This window comes from Sparus aurata, chromosome 21 (assembly GCF_900880675.1).
Source record: "Sparus aurata chromosome 21, fSpaAur1.1, whole genome shotgun sequence".
Lineage (NCBI taxonomy): Eukaryota > Metazoa > Chordata > Actinopteri > Spariformes > Sparidae > Sparus > Sparus aurata.
This window is the reverse complement of record NC_044207.1, coordinates 32,687,203-32,706,053: the sequence shown is the minus strand read 5'-3', so window position 1 is coordinate 32,706,053 and position 18,851 is coordinate 32,687,203. Positions and strand designations below refer to the sequence as shown.

The window sequence follows — 18,851 nt, the reverse complement described above, 5'->3', positions numbered from 1 at the left end:
CAACAGCTCCAAGGGAAAATGTTTTTTCACCAGACAAGTCTACAAAATCTTTTTGCCAAGCTCTATGGACTGGGAGGATTTGCCTTTCTCTGAAAGTCTTACTGAGTTCTTGTGTGAGGAAAACAAAAGATGCAGACATTGTTTGTAAAACAAAGCCACATCTAAATGTGCAAAATCAGAAAGAAACAACAAAAAACCTGAAAATCAGATCACAAGACAAGAACTTACCAATGACCTCAACTCCTGTTTGTCAAATTAACACAGAGATAACCTTTTGCTGCAACTGTTATTTTCTCTTCCCCTGACTGCTCTCCACTTGATCAGCTGTAACGTAAGTTTGTTAGTGATTGGGTACTGCTGCTACATCCAAGGACCAAATTAAAATATCAAATTGACAGACTTTCATTTGTTTTTTGTATTATTAGGGCCCAAGCACTATCTGTGCCAGGACCATATTGTTTCTGTAAGTTCAAATTGTTCATAGAGTGAAACCACAAGCCGCACACACACTTTTTCCTTTGCTGTGATCACATTAAAAACATGAACATTAATATTTAAAGTTCAGAGAGCATATTTAGATTTGGACTGAATTAGCTGAAAACAAACAGGTGAAGTGAGAGTGGAAAAAAAGCATTCAGAGAAAAATGTGACCATTACTGGTGCAGCTGAGGAGCCTGTGAACTATCCTGACTAAAAGGCCTTTTGGATTTATTTCAGGTCCCGTTTTCTATTTTATATTAATGAGTACTTGGTTTAAAACAAGGTTGACATGTAAAAACCTTCAGTCAAATAAAGCCTCATTCAGAGATCCATTCAGAGACATAATAAGTAATCAAAACTACAACATTAAGACATTAAAACAGCATCTGAGAGACAGAACGGGGGAAAAAAGCTGATATAATAAGCTACAGATAAAAATGCATTAAATTAATGTACTTATTTGAAGTACACAGTGAACAGTTATGAATTAGATGAGTGAACAGTTTTACTTCAATTACATTACTGACTATTTTTAAATAAGTAACTGTATCAGAACAAACATTTTAAATAACCCTCCTGATCCTCGTACAAGTAAACCAAACGTGTTCAGTCCTGAGAACATTTAGTGCTTTACAGACCAGTAATATGATTTTAAAGTGCAGGTAACAATGAGGCTGCATAATGGATCATATAAACTACTGTAGCTGCTCAACATGACCTTTTATCTGTCTGCTTGGTGACATCACAGGCAGCACTTCAGCTATATTTCATATCAGCTGCTGGTGAAACGTTATAAACTCTCACAGCTGCTGTTAGCTTCATTCATGTGATAAGAGATGGAGAGAGGCTAACTTACTCAGACATTATTAAACAACACATGGTTTCTAAATCAGTCATTCCCAGAATAGGAATAGATACTGAAGGTAATGGAAGCCCTGCTCTCCATTACAGAAAGAAAATGTATACATCAAATATAGTTAAAGCTTTGAAAATGCCACTGAGAGGAGACATTGGACTCCATCAAAAGACTCAACACCTTCTTTAAAAATCTATAAAAACCACAATAGAGTGTAATTCAAGAAAAGGTTTTATTATGTAAATAACCAGCAAAGACAACAGTGCTCACTGTCTGAGCAGGTGAAACCAGAGTCAACAAACAACTGCACGACCTGAAGGAGTTTCATCAGAAGACGATACTCAGTTTTCCTGCTTCAGGTCCTGTGGCGGCTCGTCTTATCCGTCTGAGCTGCTCGTCCGTCACCTGCAGGAAGAGAAAGAGGAGCAGTGGTAGTTTGATGGCTCTTTGTGGAGGTTTAGTGTTTGTTTGTTTTTAGAGGTTTTATTTTTGTTTTTAGAGGTTTTGTGTGTTTGTTTTTAGGGGTTTTGTGTGTTTGTTTTTAGGGGTTTTGTGTTTGTTTTTAGAGGTTTTGTGTTTGTTTTTAGGGGTTTTGTGTGTTGGTTTTTAGAGGTTTGTGTGTTGGTTTTTAGAGGTTTTTGTTTGTTTAAGGGGTTTTTGTTTGTTTTTAGGGGTTTTGTGTGTTTGTTTTTAGGGGTTTTGTGTTTGTTTTTAGAGGTTTGTGTGTTGGTTTTTAGGGGTTTTGTGTTGGTTTTTAGGGGTTTTGTGTGTTTTGTTTTTAGAGGTTTTGTGTTTGTTTTTAGGGGTTTGTGTGTTGGTTTTTAGAGGTTTTTGTTGTTTTAAGGGGTTTTGTGTGTTTGTTTTAGGGGTTTTGTGTTTGTTTTTAGAGGTTTGTGTGTTGGTTTTTAGGGGTTTTGTGTGTTTTGTTTTTAGAGGTTTTGTGTTTGTTTTTAGGGGTTTTGTGTTTGTTTTTAGAGGTTTGTGTGTTGGTTTTTAGGGGTTTTGTGTTTGTTTTTAGGGGGGTTTTGTGTTTGGTTTTTAGGGGGGTTTTTGTTTGTTTTTAGGGGGGTTTGTGTGTTGGTTTTTTAGAGGTTTCTGTGTCTGTGCAGGTTTTTATTGTTTTTGGAGGTTTTGTTTGTGTGTGGAGGTTTTGTTTTGGTGGTAGTTGTTTGTCCTCCACAAAGAGACCTGGGTCTATTTTTGTTGAGTTTTGAGTCTCCTTGTGGAGGTTTGAGTCCCTAACTCAGTTGTATTTAACCTGAAATCACCTTTCATAATTTATTTACATGGAGTTTTAATTTAATTTGGAAGTAAATTTGAACATTTACAGGTTTTGTTTAACTGAGAGGAAATATTAACAAGTCTGGTTACGGTGCCTAAATGCATTTATTTGATCTAATTCATAAAGTATTTAACATGTGTATACACTGAGAGTCACAACATTAGAACCAGTGACAGGTGAAATAAATAACATGGATCATTGTGTTCCAATGCCATGTTCGGCTGTGAAACCATGAGTCCTAGCATTCATGTGGATGTCTCTTTGACAAACACCAGTCACCCAAACACAGCTGCAGACCGAGTACACCCCCTCATGGCAGCAGCACTCCTTGATGGCAGTGCCCCCCCAGCAGGACAACGCGCCTGCAACGCTGCAAAAACTGCTCAGGAACGACCCGAGGAATGTGGGAAAGAACTCAAGGTGTCAACCTGGCCTCCAGATCCCCCAGATCTCAATCCAACTGAGCTTCCACTGGATGCAGTCAGAGACAAGAGCGATCCACGGGGGCCCCAACGTGGATGGGAGTTGGTTCTGACTCATCCCACAGATGCTCAACTGGATTGGGATCTGGAGAATGAGGAGGCCAGTTTGACACCTTGGGTTCTTTGCCATGAGGGGCTGTAGTTGGTCTGAACGGTGTTTAGGTGGGTGGTGTTTGTCAAAGAGGATCCACAGAAATGACAGAACTCAAAGTTTCCCAGCAGAACATTTGATTGTAACAAGATGATCAATGCTCACTTCACTAGTCAGTTGTTTTAATATTGTGGCTGAACAGTGGAGATATACATGTTAAATACTTTTCATATTTAGCATAAATTGAGTTTTTAACTATATTATTCATACTTTCACTGCACTTTGTCTAACAGCTTTAGTTACTAGTTACTTTGCAGATTTATATAAACAATATTAAATATTCTCTGATCAAACATGATGTATTATTATAGATTAATATATCCAGCATTAAAAGCAGAAAGTTGAGAGCCAGTGTGCTGCATATGGAGGACAATTATTAATCAATTGATTAACTGGGTGATGTCGGCATACTTATAAAGCAATTCTGTAGAAAGACAGCTGATTTTTGAGTCTCATTCTCAGGTCATCAAATAACGCACTTTGTGGCCTATTAACAGGACTCATAGAGAGTCGAGTTGTTAGTAGTGAGAAGACTTGTATTTTCATATGCATTTTATTTCAAGATATACATTTTTTTATATCCAGTAGCTGTAAAAACATTCCTTGAATCCTGTGGGTTTTGAGGTGGGGCCTCAGTCTGCTCTGGTTGGTCGGTTCACACGAGCCTGATAACCACGTTTGCCTGGCAGACTACTAACAACTGGATTGCTGTTACTGAACTTTTGTGCCTAGAACTCTACGATGGTGAACTGGTTGTCGTAGCTTACTGCGCTCAACATAGTTTAGCTAACACTGTTAGCCTGAAAAGCTTTATACCGCGATGTTTCTCCAGCAAAACTACAACTTCAAAGGCTTCATAAAGCTTATCAAGCACTCTCTGTACGCACATCTGTGCGCTCAAGTGGAGATGAACCTGAACTGAAAACAACCTTCAGTACACTCATAAGGAGGAAGACGAGCTAACAACCGCTCAAGCTGTCTGTAGCTATCAGTTCGCTGCAATTCCACCATGAACATGACCACAACAACTGCTTCCAACCGAAAAATGTCACCACAACACAATCAGATCGTTATTAGTGGTCTGCTGGGCAGTGAGGCCGAGGGCCCTGTAACAGCTTTGTAATGATCTCTGCATGGTGTTATCAAGCAGGATGCTGTTGCAAACAGTTGCAAGGAAAATGAATTCACTGCAATTGTTTTCATTTTGTTTTATCACAGAGGTTCAACATTATCTTCAAGCAAAGGCATCGCGCCCATACACACTGAACTCGCGAGTGAGATCGGCATGGACAGATGAGGGCAGAGACCGGAGCCGCTTTAGTGGCGTCAGGCGAGCTTTTACCGTGGCCCTGAGCATGTCCCTAGCCAGGCACGAGGCCCAACTAAACACGCACACTTTGTGTACGATTCTACCATACCATAGGTGTGTAACAACAGGGGCCTGTAAGTTGGCGGGATGGCACAAGGGCTCGTAGGATACACTACTACCAATACCAGCAGCTGATCAAAGGCCTGACTACTGCCATTCATAGAAAACACACCTTACAGCTCCGATGGACAGCACTCGGGCATTTGCCATTGAAGATAGCTGAAGTCTGGTCAAGTGAACCTTTAACTTACAATGATAACACCAGGTGTGCCTGGCAGACCACTAACAACTGGATGACTGTCACTGAACTTTTGTCCCTAAACAGCTCTATACAACGAGGCCTCCAAAACAACATGTTTCCGCTCAGTTCGGATGGTGTTGTAGCTCTCAATTCACTGCACTTCTACCACGAATAAGAATGCCAATGTTAACACCAGGCTCTGTTCAACATAGTTTATACACTCAAAGGACGTAGACAAACTTACAACTGCTCAAGCAAAACCTTACACAGGCTGACAGAAATAAACATGTTTCCGGTCATTCTGCTGGTGTTTAGAGCTCATTTTGCTGCATCTTTACCATGAATGAGACCACAAGAACCGCTTCTAAACCAAAAACTTCACTACCGCACAGCTGCACATCAGAAACTGAATACTTATTAGTGGCCTGCTGGTCAAATAGGCTGAGGCTCATGTTAATGCTGAATCTACATAAATGAAGCTGTCCATTTAAAATGTATAAGTCCCAGCTCAAACCCCACAGGGTTCAAAGGAAGAGGAAGTCATTTAAACAGGTTTTGTTTTACTGAGTGGAAATATAAACAAGTCTGGTTACAGTGCCTAAATGCATTTATTTGATCTAATTCATAAAGTATTTAACATGTGTAAACACTGAGAGCGACAACATTTGAACCAGTGACAGGTGAAATAGATAACATGGATCATTGTGTTCCAACTCCATGTTCGGCTGTGAAACCATGAGTCCTAGCATTCATGTGGATGTCTCTTTGACAAACACCAGTCACCCAAACACAGCTGCAGACCGAGTACACCCCCTCATGGCAGCAGCACTCCTTGATGGCAGTGCCCCCCCAGCAGGACAACGCGCCTGCAATGCTGCAAAAACTGCTCAGGAACGACCCGAGGAACGTGGGAAAGAACTCAAGGTGTCAACCTGGCCTCCAGATCCCCCAGATCTCAATCCAACTGAGCTTCCACTGGATGCAGTCAGAGCCAAGAACGATCCACGGGGGCCCCAACATGGATGGGAGTTGGTTCTGACGCATCCCATAGATGCTCAGCTGGATTGGGATCTGGAGAATGAGGAGGCCAGTTTGACACCTTGGGTTCTTTGCCATGAGGGGTGTAGTTGGTCTGAACGGTGTTTGGGTGGGTGGTGTTTGTCAAAGAGGCTCCACAGAAATGACAGAACTCAAAGTTTCCCAGCAGAACATTTGATTGTAACAAGATGATCAATGCTCACTTCACTTGTCAGTTGTTTTAATGTTGTGGCTGAACAGTGTAGATATACATGTTAAATAAAATATGATCATATCATTTATATTATATATAAATGAGATCAAATAAATGCAGGCGTTCTAAACAGACAGACTGTTTATATTTCCTCTCAGTAAACAAAAAACATTTAAAATACTACTAAATTTAAGGAGTAGTGTCCTAACATAGACATTATAGTGGCCTCTACCAACACAAACTGTCGGTATTCAACGACCTATGAATGAGACTCGACTATCCTCTAGAATCATTTACTGATTTTAGAGTATTAATGAACAGCAACTGACAAATCTCACACTTTCTGCCTTTAATTTTTGCACCTATACTGCACTGACCTTGTTGGACCAGGTGTCTCTCCTCTCCGGGTCTGATCACCATACAGGTCAGAGCTGTTCCACCTGAAGCTGAAGACAAGTCCCACTGTTTACCTGGGGAGAGGAGGAAGTACTTTAGTATAACATGATGACTACATGCATGTGTGTGTGTGTGTGTGTGTGTGTCTGTTTGCGTATATATATTCTGATTATAACCGTAAAAAAGAAGATGTAATCAGATTACAGACACATCTGGCAAAGAGGGGATTTCTAACAGGATTTTAATTTCATAATAAAGAATGCTATAACAGTCTGTAACCATGTGCATGACATCACTTCAGGAGTCTCACATCACTCTGCACTATAAAATCAGCTAGAATCTGATTTAATAAATGTGTTTTTTAAAGGTAAACCAAAAGTTAACCAAATGTATTAAATCCTGAGAACATATAGTGCTTTATAGACAAGTAATATGATTTTAAAGTCTATCTTTAGACACACAGGGAGTCAGTGCAGTGATTTAAATATCACATTAAACCAGAACTGAGACAAACACACTGAATCCATTCTGTGCAGCTACAGTGAGGCTGCATATTGTGTGTTAAACTACTTTAGCTGCTCAAAATGACCTTCTAGATGCTGACATACTAACATACTGAGACATTATTACACACAACACATGGGGCCTGTTAGCTAACTGCGCTGTACTCAGATATTCAGCTGTAACGATGCTAGTATTAACAAGCTAACATTACACTGCAGGATAATGCTAACACTCTCCAACAGACACACACGTTAGCTAACATGCAAACCTGTCTGTAAAAACACGACGATTAAATGACTCAGACGTCTTTATAAGCTCGTTATAGTATCAGTACCCTTTAATAAAGGCAGCTGAGCCGCTGCTAACGTGTTTCCAAACCGTGCAGTGCATCTGCAACAACTTTAAAGTCAGCTAGCTAACATAGCATAACATAACCACTCACTTACACTGACCAGCAGACGTTAGCTAAACAGCTTTCATGCCGTTCTAAATACATACATTTTTAAAAGACTTCATGCCGACTTTACCGAAACTACCGTCTTGTATTTAGATAGTGACCAAAGTTTAGTTAACTGTGCGTTATTCATGTAATTAACATGGCAGAGATAAAACTGACGAAAATCGCAATGGAGTTTGGTGCATGGAACAAAACACAACGTCCATCACGGATTTAATTGGCTGTAATTAAAGGATTATGTTCCAGCTGAATTTACCTCAACAGTTAACAGATAAATGAGAAGTCTTCAGCTTCTGTTCAGAGTTATTTCAGAAACATTTGAGGTAGAAAGAAATCTCACAACATGAGAGGGAGGCTGGCTCCATTTTAACCCGCACATAAGTAGAACTCACTGGGCTGAGACAGCGCATGACGGTAGTTAATATGTGGAGCTGCTGATATATGAAGGAACATCACCTGGACTTATTACCTGAGATCAATAAGTATTAACTATCTTTACACCTCCCAAACAGACATGAATACACCTGTACTGAGCAGGTAACTGGACACATAAAGCAGATTCGTACAGAACAGTTTACTCACCGTGTTCGTGTCCTCAGAGAAGAGCAGCTCCAAACAGAGTGCCGATTAGTCAGCCATTTTTATACACATCTGAGGTTTTGGAGGGAAATGCGCAACTTTCACGCGGGAAACGAGGGAGACCGCCCCTTTTGACGCGCACCACCTGGATTGTCAGAAAATCTGTGGGCGGGACTTATTTGATGTGGTTTACCTGATTTCAACCAGAGAATTCCCTGGTTATTTAAAGCTGTATAGCTCAGTCAGTAGAGTAGCAGTTCTGTATTCAGTGGTTTGCTTTTATCCTGAGTTCGAATCCCTGCCAGAGAAACTCAACTGCATCATATTTACTGTAACTTCTCTTGTCAAAAGTTAAGATAAAAATGAATAGAACAAACACAGATAAACACTTGTTAACAGGATACACAAAAGATACGTTTTTTAAATTGATATTTAATTTCTCTGGTCTTCATTTGTTATTAATCCAAAACTAACTGAGTGTAATCAAGTTACATTACTTTAATATTGTAATCGGGTGCATTCAGGTAATTTGGACACCTCAGCTCAAGTGTTACTGATTTCTGTTCTGTACTTTTACCATAAAATTAATTAAATTAAATGTGAATGATGACTTCATGGGGATGATGCCACAGAAAGGGGCGGGGCACTAGTACACATTATGTATGTAAGAATCTATTTCTTACCTTTTTATTATATATTGTTTATTTTGTACTTTTATTAATGTTTATTGATTAGGCTGCTGTGACACGCGGATATCCCCGTTTGCAGGACCAATAAAGGAATTATGATTCTTAATCTGATTCTGAGTCAATCGCGCTCATAGGAATTGCATGAGGAGGTCAGTGACGTGATATTCTGATCAGTCATAAATAAGAAAATATTTCGGCCCGTAGGTGGTCGAGTGGTTAGAGCGCATGCCGCATACGCAGTCGACACCGGTTCGATTCCGGCTGAAGGTCCTTTGTTGCATGTCACGTCCCCCCCTCTCTCCCTATATTTCCTATCTGTCTTCTGTTTAATAAAGGTGTCTATGCCAGAAAAAATCTTTAAAAAAAGAAAATGTTTCTAATATGTAATCAATTTATGTTTCTTGTGGAGCTGTTGAAAAAAGAGAACAATTCTGGGAAAAACGGGACAGGTGCATCTCTATTATAGCGGTTTATAACGTTTCTATGATGTGCATACCGCCATCGAGTGTACCTGTGTAGTTTAGAGTAACATATGACCTGATTAAAAGGATGCTGCTGATGGACTCTATTCTCCAACAAGGCGGACTGCTGGGAGGAATGAAAATAATTGTGGATGATGTTGAAATGGCTCCAAAATATTGGAGGGCAACAAAAAAGTGTTAAATCTATGACGTCACATGTATTAAGTCATTGCCTGTTAGTATAACATGTTAAAGTATGTTGATTTAAGTGTAAGCTATCTGCTAAATGTAATACAGACTTGAGACACAATACCTGCTACATGCTACATGCTACCTGGCATGCAGCAGTGTGTGACTGCAGCCACGAGAGGGCAGCATTTACTGAGGTGCGGCACAAATATGACACATACAGACAAAACATAAAAAGGACTTGTGGAATATGATGTTTTGTTAGAATTTAAACTGCTCACCAGCTCATCTGAAATTATTGGTCGATTAAGTAATTAGTCAGTTGGTAGGTTATTATTTTTAACAACTAAAAATGTTGCAAATAGATAGATGAAAGTCTTTATGCTCCTCTCTTGGCCAGGACTCACCTTGTAAAAGAGGTTCTCAATGGGAATATTCCTGGTAAAATAAAGGCTAAATAAAATGTTTTTAGAATATGAATTTTAAATTATTTTCAATCCATATTTTTTTCGTGTCTGTGGCTGCTGTTCTGTTTAAATATTTGAATAATTTTAATTTAGATATTTGTCATTATTGTCAGATTTCTTACAAATCAAAAAATAGTTCAAAATTAGCTTCATCTCAACAAACAACAGTGCAGGAAAATCCTGCTTTTACATTAATGACGAGTCACAATCAGACAGAAGAGAAGGACAGTCACAGCCTGCAGGAACATTTTACTTGCATTTAATACTTTGAGTACATTTTTCTTATATTTACATACTTTTACTGAAGTGTTATTTTGATCGCAGGACTTTTACTAGTAACACAGTATTTTGTCAGTGGTGTAACTCCTTTAATTGACCTGAATACTTCCTCCAACTCTGAAAACGAGATTAAACAAGAGAGAAATTAAAGATACCAGTAATGTGTCGTTGTGGCCACCAGAGGGCGGCAGTGTGACAGAGAGAGGTGATGGAGTAAAGCTGCTGTCAGGTGTTATCACATAATAATCACACAATCAGGTCGTTATTCTGCTACAACTGTGTTTAATGATCAGACAGATATATGTTCAGGAACAGACGTATAAACTCAACAAGATGAAATAAAGACATATGTGATATTAATCATCATCATCATGAGTGACACACAGAGACAGAGATGGTTTGTACTCATGTGAAACATGGTTGTTAAACTGCTTCAATGATTAATCAAATAAAAGTTTAAAACGTGTAAAATGTCACTATATGAAAGGTTTGTTCATCCTGTCTGATATTATCAACCAAGAAGTCAATCAAACTTTATTTATTGCACCTTTCAAACAAATCAAAATGCAACTCAGAGTGTTTAACAAGTGATTGATCACACAGAAACAGGTTTACAGACTTAATATCATCGTAATAGAATGAATAGTTAAGATTATAAAAGACAACGAATAAAATATTAAAAACAAGCTTAAATTGAATATTGTAAGAAAAATGTGTCAATCAGATTAATTTTATTTATACAGTCCAAAATCACAATGACATCACCTCAGTGGGCTTTACAGTCTGTATCGTGACAACATCATCTGTCCTTAGTCCCTCGATTCAAGAGAGGAAAAACATCACATGTTGAAATGAAATTGATTTTAAATATTGAATCAAATATAATAAAATAAAGTTTAAAAGAAAGAATATGATTTTGACAAAAACGAAATACATATAAGTATCATCATCAAAATAAGACATTGTATAAAAGACAGACAGAATAGATTGTGCCTTTTAAAAGTATCAATATTATAATAAATGATGTAATCATCAGTTTATCAGATCTGATTTGTAAATTGATCATGTGTCAGAATAACTGCACTGTTGAGTTCATCCTGATGTTCATGTAAAGCTGAAACACTGTCTCTTACCTACATGCTTTTGTTGATGTATTTATGTGTTTGTTTGTTTGTTTGTTTGTTTGTTTCCTTTGTTGTTGTCATGTAACCCTCTCTGTGTTTTCATGTTGTGGTTTTTCTCTGGACCGAATCACTGGAGCTCACTTCCCGGAACTCCGAGCATCACTTACCGGACCACCCTCACACGTCACCACTTCACTACACACCCGCGGAGTAAAGTAGTCCCCACAGTTAACGCATCTTATCGCTCCGCATGAAGGATTTTTATAACAAAATTAACTGTTGCTGAAAGAGCACATGCTGGATTATTGTTCACGCTCCCATCGACGCGCTCACGAGTCGCTTTAGTTTACTACGTAGTTGTCATTTGGCGCGAAAGTTGTCATGTGAGCGGATGAAGACGGAAAAATGAGAGCGGGGTATTAAATGTCCCTGTGTCGGTGACTCACCGTCAGAGCATCAGGGGAGCGCAGCGCATCACCGGTATCGATTATTGATTGAGAGAGGACCGGATCAGTCACACACGGGTTCTGTTGGGTGAAACGAACTCAAACTGAAGATTTAACGGAACCTTTGGACTTCGCTCAGTTTTCACGTCGGTCCCGTCAAACTTTATTCCGGGAGTCGTAACGGTGAGTCTTAATTAACGGTTATGAGACTTTTCCAGTTCCCTCTTGCACGGAGAAAACTTACCACCAAATCAGTTATTAAATATGCCGAATTTATCCCTGCAGTGAGTTTGTAAAAAGCTCACAAACTGTAATTTGATAGCTGTTAATGACAACTGTGATTTTTGTAGTTTAAAAATGAAGTAATAGATTTTGTTAGTGGAGGCTGGTGGCTGCTCGTGTATTTGCAGAGCACCAACACCTCACCTGTAAATATTTGAACAAGCCATGTTTTTAACAGACTCTGACAGAATAATCATCATAAACACACATTTATCTATGTTATATTTGAAAGTTTATCTATACTAAATGTTGGTGACAGTTTTCGTCCATATGGCACACAGGTATGAGATGTCGATCAGTTTATTGACCTGTGTTTTATATGCCGGAGTGTAGAGTGGTCTGTATTGATAATAATGTGTATATTTTAGCCACATTTCAACCTTTAAAACCTCCAACTATAAATGAAATAATCTTAAATTTACTGTTTCTTGGATTAAGTTTTGTGTGACAGTTATACTGTAAAACTCTGAAGGATTTACTGCCGCCGAATGAACCTCTACATTTAGTTTTTACTGTAGTCACAAGTCGTATTTCTACAGCTGTCACCGAAACCCCCTTTAGTTGTAGAGAGTTTGAAAAGTTGAGCTGCGATGAGTGAAGTCTGGTGGTGTCTCTGCTGAACACCTCACCTGTCAATATTTGGTCAAACCATGTGTCATTCATTGCCTTCAGCGAAACTCGAGTCCCAGAGTTCACTACACCTGCAGCTGACACCTGACAGCACCTGAAGATTAACACCATGTTTTTATATTTTATTGGTATTACAGTTTCTATCACAGAACAGAAAGTTAGTTATTGGTTTGTTTGTTTTATTAGCACTTATATTTGTATTGTTACATGCCCAATTGTAAAGTGACGTCTATCGATGAAGAATCTCTATATTTTAGTGATATTTTGAACTTGAACAGACAAAGAATAGAAAACTAAACTACAGTTTTCCAGCATGAAGTTTTGTGTGAATGTGAAACAGACATTTTGTTTTAGGGCTTTTCCATTTATAAAGTTAAAGACCACTTTTTGAGTATGGAAGACCAAAACTGCCAAAATAAAAAACATAAGAAAGAAAGAAAGAAATAGGTGAAAGGTTGACCCAGTGCTGCTTCAGCCCTCCACAGTGTTCATGGTTCTCTGTGGTTAATTTTAAATAACTTGAAGAAACTCATGTTTGTGTCACTGCTATGAGTAATCCTTTAAGTATTCACACAGGAACAGTCAGAGTTGCAGCTGTATGGTTTCTCTCCTGTGTCCAAAATCTCTCCAGTGCAGATTTAGCTGGAAATCTGAATGATTAGTGATATTAGATTTCTGTTACACTCGTGTGATGCTGCTGTAGTGGAATACGAGGATGGAGACCACAGAATAATAGACATTTACAGGTTGCTTGTGAAACAGCTGAGAGGTTTGGATTACTGTCTGTACTCAGATGGTAACACTTTAATGTTGTTCTGTGTAAAGTAAAGCTCTTCAGCTCGGTCCTGTCAGGTGACACCTGCTCAGTCTAACCTCCTGTTTTGTCTCCTGGCAGGCAGCCGTGATGCCGCCGGTGTTAACCATGTCCAGCAGGAACTACGACTACGACTACGACACCGTTCAGCCCTACTTCCTCCTGGATGGCGAGGAGGAGGAGTTCTACCTGCCCACACGCAGCCACCTCCTCCCCGGCCCCGGAGAGGACATCTGGAAGAAGTTCGAGCTGCTGCCGACGCCTCCCCTGTCGCCCAGCCGGAGGCCCTCGCTGTCCGACGTCCCGCTGTCTGCCGCAGAACACCTGGAGGCGGTGTCTGACCTGCTGGATGATGACTGCAACCCCTCTGCGGCCCTCCTCCAGTCCTTCATCATCCAGGACTGCATGTGGAGCAGCAGCTTCGCCGCCGCCACCAAGCTGGAGCAGGTGGTGTCCGAGAGGCTGGCGTCGCTCCGGGCCCGCCGCGACTCCTCGGCAACCAACAACACGAACAGCAGCACCGACGGAGCAGCTGGTCAGCAGGTGATCAGCTCTCAGGTGAGCTCAGGGTACCTGCAGGACCTCCACACTGCAGTGACGGACTGCATCGACCCGTCCGTGGTGTTTCCATACAGCACGCTGAGCGAGAAGAGCGGCGATGAAGCGCCGATGGAGGTGACGTCAGAGCTGTGTCTGGACTCACCGCCACTCAGCAGCAGTGACAGTGAATCAGGTGGGCTTTTATTTTGAAAGGTTATGTTGTTATTATGTTCCAGGTCTTCTTTTCATAGTTGTATCAGTCAGGAGCACTCCACCAACATCACACTCTAATGTCAGTTTTCTCATCATGTTTGAAACTATTCAGTGCAGGAAAACATAGTAAAAGATCTTATGTGGCTCTGGAGGAGAAGAGTTTTGTTTGATGTGAAAACTTTACGTTTTGGAAATTATGATGCACAAAAACTATTATTAAATTCCTTGTGAAGTTTCTCAGCACTGACACCTGAATGTTTTCTTTGTTTGTTCTCAGAAGAAGAAGAAGAAGAGGAAGCAGAAGGCGGTGAGGAGGATGAAGAGATCGACGTGGTGACGGTGGACAGGCGGAAGACGTCACGGCGGACAGAAGAAGCCTCCCCACTCGTCCTGAAACGCTCCCACATCAACATCCATCAGCACAACTACGCTGCCCAGCAGCCAGCGAGCCACCGGCCAAAACGGTCAAAGACTGAGAGCGGCTGCCCGACGGCGCCGAGGCAGAGCGGCAGCCGCAGGTGCTGGAGTCCTCGGTCCGACGGCGAGGAGGACGATGACAAACGCAGGACTCACAACGTGCTGGAGAGGCAGCGCAGGAACGAGCTGAAGATGAGCTTCATGGCTCTGAGGGACGAGGTCCCGGCGGTCGCCAACAACGACAAAGCGGCGAAGGTGTTAATCCTGAAAAAGGCGACCGAGTTCATCACGGAGATCCGAGAGGACGAGAGGAAGCTGCTGACGATGAAGGACGAGCTGAGGAAGAGGAGCAGAGAGCTGAAACACAGACTGGAGCAGCTGAGGACTTTACAGTAACCCTGTGTTAGTTTAATGTTAGCTCGTTTTTTAATTGTTTTCATGTGAGAAACTGAACTCAGAATATCTGAGCGATAATGAACATGTTTTACAAATAATTATTCATTATTTTTTTTATTTAGTAACTAAAATAATGTAAACTGAACGCAGGTATGGAGGACTAAGACTGCCAAAGGACAAAATAATTAAAGTAATAAATAAAAGGCTAAACAAATCAGTACCATCTATTTATTAATTTATTCTTTTTTTGTCATTTTTTTATTTATGTATTTATATATGATCCTTCAAACTTCTATGGGAGGAAAATGTGATAAATAACTAAATGAACAGGAGAATTAAGAAAAAATTAAGAAGCAAATAAAAACTAAAATATCTGAATCTGTTTTGATTTTGGCCGTGTCAGTCCTCCGTACGCAGGAACCTGCTGGCTGCTGGTTGGTCATCAGTGTCTGTTTCTTTGTATCTATTTAATTTTTATTTTTCATCCTCTGCACATTTTAATTTATAAATGTTGTTTTGTTTAAAAAATAAATAACAATTCATAAGTCTGATCTGGAAAAATACATTTAAATTCAGCATCTGACTGTAACAACGATGATGATCATGATCAATAATTTAATATTATTTGATCAATAATCACTCCCTGAAGCATGGAATCCTTAGTATATTTTTTATTGTGTTAAAATGGTCTTTATTTTCATATTTTCTTCTTCAGTTGATTTAAAACCAGCTGCACAAGAGGAAGTACACTAGGCATTGCAAACTCTTCAAAATAAAAGCCCTTCAGACGTTGGAGGTTTGTCAATCAAATAACTGTGTTACATTTGTTTCTTAACATGGAAATCACACTTTTATAGTTAACTAAATGAATATAAGCTGATTTATATTCTATTGATCTTGTTCCCAGAGAACTGTCCCCACACACTCATACTGCTGATGCTGGAGGTCAGAGGTCACTCAGCTGAGAGGAGTTGAGTTTCATCTTATTGTGAAATCTGAGGTGAGATGTGGCGGCGGCTCCTCAGAGATCCAGTCTGGCCTCGTCTGCGGTCAGCTCGCTGGAAATGGTTACAAACGAGAACAAAATGTCTTGTGGGACAGTTTCATCAGCCAGATTAACTCACAGGCTGTAAGAGAGTCGGTCTGAGTCCACTCACTGGTTCTGATCTGGTTCTGGACTCCCGGGTCGGTCGACACGTTCGGCCTGGTGAGCAGACAGACTGACGCCGCTGTCGTCATGTTGAGTTTTCCACACTGAACTCAGAGAAATCAGGTGAAAGTTGAGCTCCAGCCGGAGAATATAAAGTCAAACGCCTCTGATGCCACAGTGCACTCTGGGAGTTCACGTCCCAGAATGCCGCGGGGTTGCTTCACAGAGCCCAGACTAACTGTAGAATAACATCCAACATCTGGATCTGCTGGAAAGACCTGAAAATATGACGACTCTCTGTTGAATCACAGACTTTATGTCGCTCCGCTGAAACTCTCAGCTCAAACACAAGTTCTTTAAGAAATAATCACACAACATGTTTGACTTAATAACTTTCTCTGTCTTCGTGTCCTGACTCCCCCGCGTCACCGTCTCCTCTCAGTGAAGAGAAATCTGAGGAGTCACAGTGATGCTGTGCTGAGTCATGTGGACAGTCCAGGACGGTCAGCGATGACTGAGCTGTGAAGGATTTCCTGTTCCTGTGACACCACGTGTGGCTGGTGAACTGCAGCTTATACACATCATAAAAGAAATCTGAGTTCTTAAAATGCAGCACAGCTTCGAGTTGGTACACTTAGAGATGTATGCTGCTCTAAAACAGCTACACATTAAACTGTCATTCAGTTTAATATGTATGAAGAATGTGTGATTTCTTATTTGTCCATATTCAGATCAACCAAACACAGAAACACTCAACAGAACTTACAGAACTTATAGACCGACAACAGTGTTCCTGTATTTTTTTGTACTTTTTCAAGATGCTGCACGTTCGTCTAATCAATGACGATGTTTTGTGAAGTTGCAGTTCATTAACAGGATGGTTTTACATGATTTAATGCTCAAAATCCTAGCTGCTTCCTCTTTAAGTCTGCAGTCGACAGTAAAATCCACCCATCTTTGAGCTTGTGATGTGAAGTAACTGCACTGTCTGAGATTAAAACACTAACTAATACAATAGTTTTCACTTGTTGTCGTATTTACATCCACAGAGCAGCTCCGTGCTCAGCGTCGTCCCGGCCCTCGTCTCGTTAAAAACACCGTTGTCCCTTGTTGAAAATGTGCTGATGTTAGCAGCTGGCAGCTGAGCTAAACCAGTTCTTATTTGCCAAACTATCCATGGAGTGACATAGTGACATAGTGTGATGTCACGAAGTCACAGAATTAATGACGAGACTGTTGGAGAGAGGAGCTTCAGCCGGAGCGAACTTTAGCCCTTTAACTTGAAGATCTTCTACATGCAGCAGAACAAATAAAACACGTGGAAGGAAGGAAGACAAAAAAGCACAACATGTCTCCTTTAAACACTCGTCCTCCCACAGGTCGTCGACCTCCCAGCGACTCCTTGAACCTCCACGTCCAGTAAACACACTTTGTTAACAACGTCAGACCGTAAACATTCCCAACATGTCCCCCGACAGACATCATGACACCTGTCGTCTCCGACAGCTGCTGGATTCAATCTTACTGTTTCTGTAACACACACACACACACACACACACACACACACACACACACACACACCCACACACACACACAGTTTGTGCTGAGTCAGCAGAACTCCCTCTCTCTGCTGTATAACGAACATCCCACTTCCTTTAAATCCGTCCCACTGAGGAGAGATGTGAGGAAACGAGGAATGAGATATTTTCCTCTGAAGCTTCTGGATCAGCTGTTATTCAGCTTCAACAGCTGTTTGTCTGTGAACACATGAGCTCTGTGTTGATACTCACTGAGGGAGAGTCAGAACCAGGATGTGACTCTGAACTGGACCGTTTAATGTTGCTGACAACAAATTTAAACTCGATTTTGAATGATTTTCTCACCCTGAGGACTCAGATCAGCTCTGACTGTTTCCTGCCACAGACAAACGGACAGATGTAATCACCTCTGATACGTCTCGTCTGCGTGTCAGAGGAGATTCTCAGCCTGCAGACTGAAACTCAGCAGGAACTCAAATATTATCTGCTGTCAAAACAGTCGCTCAGTGGGAAAATGACAAACCGGCTGTCAGCGTTCAAGAGACAATAATCTGCTGAATGAGACAATCAGCTGTTTATCAGGAGTGTGTGTGTGTGTGTGTGTGTGTGTGTGCAGCAGGTAGGAATCCTCCCATCAGTAACTTGACTTCTGGAAGTTTTACTGTCTTTGTCCAACATCTTCCATGAATCCTCAGAATGGCGTCAGGAGAGTGAAGAGACGCATCATGAGATCACTGAATCCACTTTTCAGTCCATGATGAACTATATCGACCTCTGAGTTAATGAGGAGGTTTGTTCTTCTCCTCAGAGTCCTGTACTGTCTCTGTTCTCTGGACCTCAGAGACACGTACGTCTTTATGTCAGACGTGATGTGGCTTTAGACTCAAACAAGTTCCTCAGGCAGGTCACGGTCCTCTGAGCGCTCGGTGAATAACAAATCGTTTCAGTTTTGATGAATTATCAGCAGGTTATCACTCTGGAGGCGTCAGATCCAGCAGCAGGTGTCACTTCTTGTATCGCTGCTACATAAGTGAACATACCTAAATGACATGGTTATACTTGGTTATTTGAGCCAAAACTATGATCTCTTCTCCCCCGTTGAGTCATTGTTTGTGTCTCACCCTAACCAATTTTATTATTTTGAAAGTTTAAGCAGATGTTGCATACACCTTTTCCTGCTCACCAGAC

General features: G+C 40.7%; 1 protein-coding gene and 1 long non-coding RNA gene across 3 annotated transcripts; one reads left to right on the top strand and one right to left on the bottom strand.

Moving 5' to 3' along the window:
- Positions 1 to 1,549: 1,549 nt before the first annotated feature.
- Positions 1,550 to 6,521, bottom strand: LOC115573160 (uncharacterized). The gene is made up of 2 exons (XR_003982228.1): positions 6,470 to 6,521; positions 1,550 to 1,741 (listed from the first exon to the last, which is right to left on the bottom strand). It is a non-coding gene; the product is annotated as an uncharacterized LOC115573160 (long non-coding RNA).
- Positions 6,522 to 11,620: 5,099 nt separating this feature from the next.
- On the top strand, positions 11,621 to 15,785 carry LOC115572051 (transcriptional regulator Myc-2-like). Of its 2 annotated transcripts, none has more exons than XM_030401818.1 (3): positions 11,621 to 11,866; positions 13,491 to 14,142; positions 14,443 to 15,785. In XM_030401818.1, exons 2-3 carry the CDS (start codon positions 13,500 to 13,502, stop codon positions 14,973 to 14,975), a joined length of 1,176 nt encoding a protein of 391 aa, XP_030257678.1. In that variant the 5' UTR covers positions 11,621 to 11,866; positions 13,491 to 13,499; the 3' UTR covers positions 14,976 to 15,785. The 2 variants fall into 2 exon arrangements, with proteins under 2 accessions (XP_030257678.1, XP_030257677.1); XM_030401817.1 differs by having other exon boundaries at positions 11,630 to 11,866; positions 14,440 to 15,785.
- Positions 15,786 to 18,851: the final 3,066 nt, after the last annotated feature.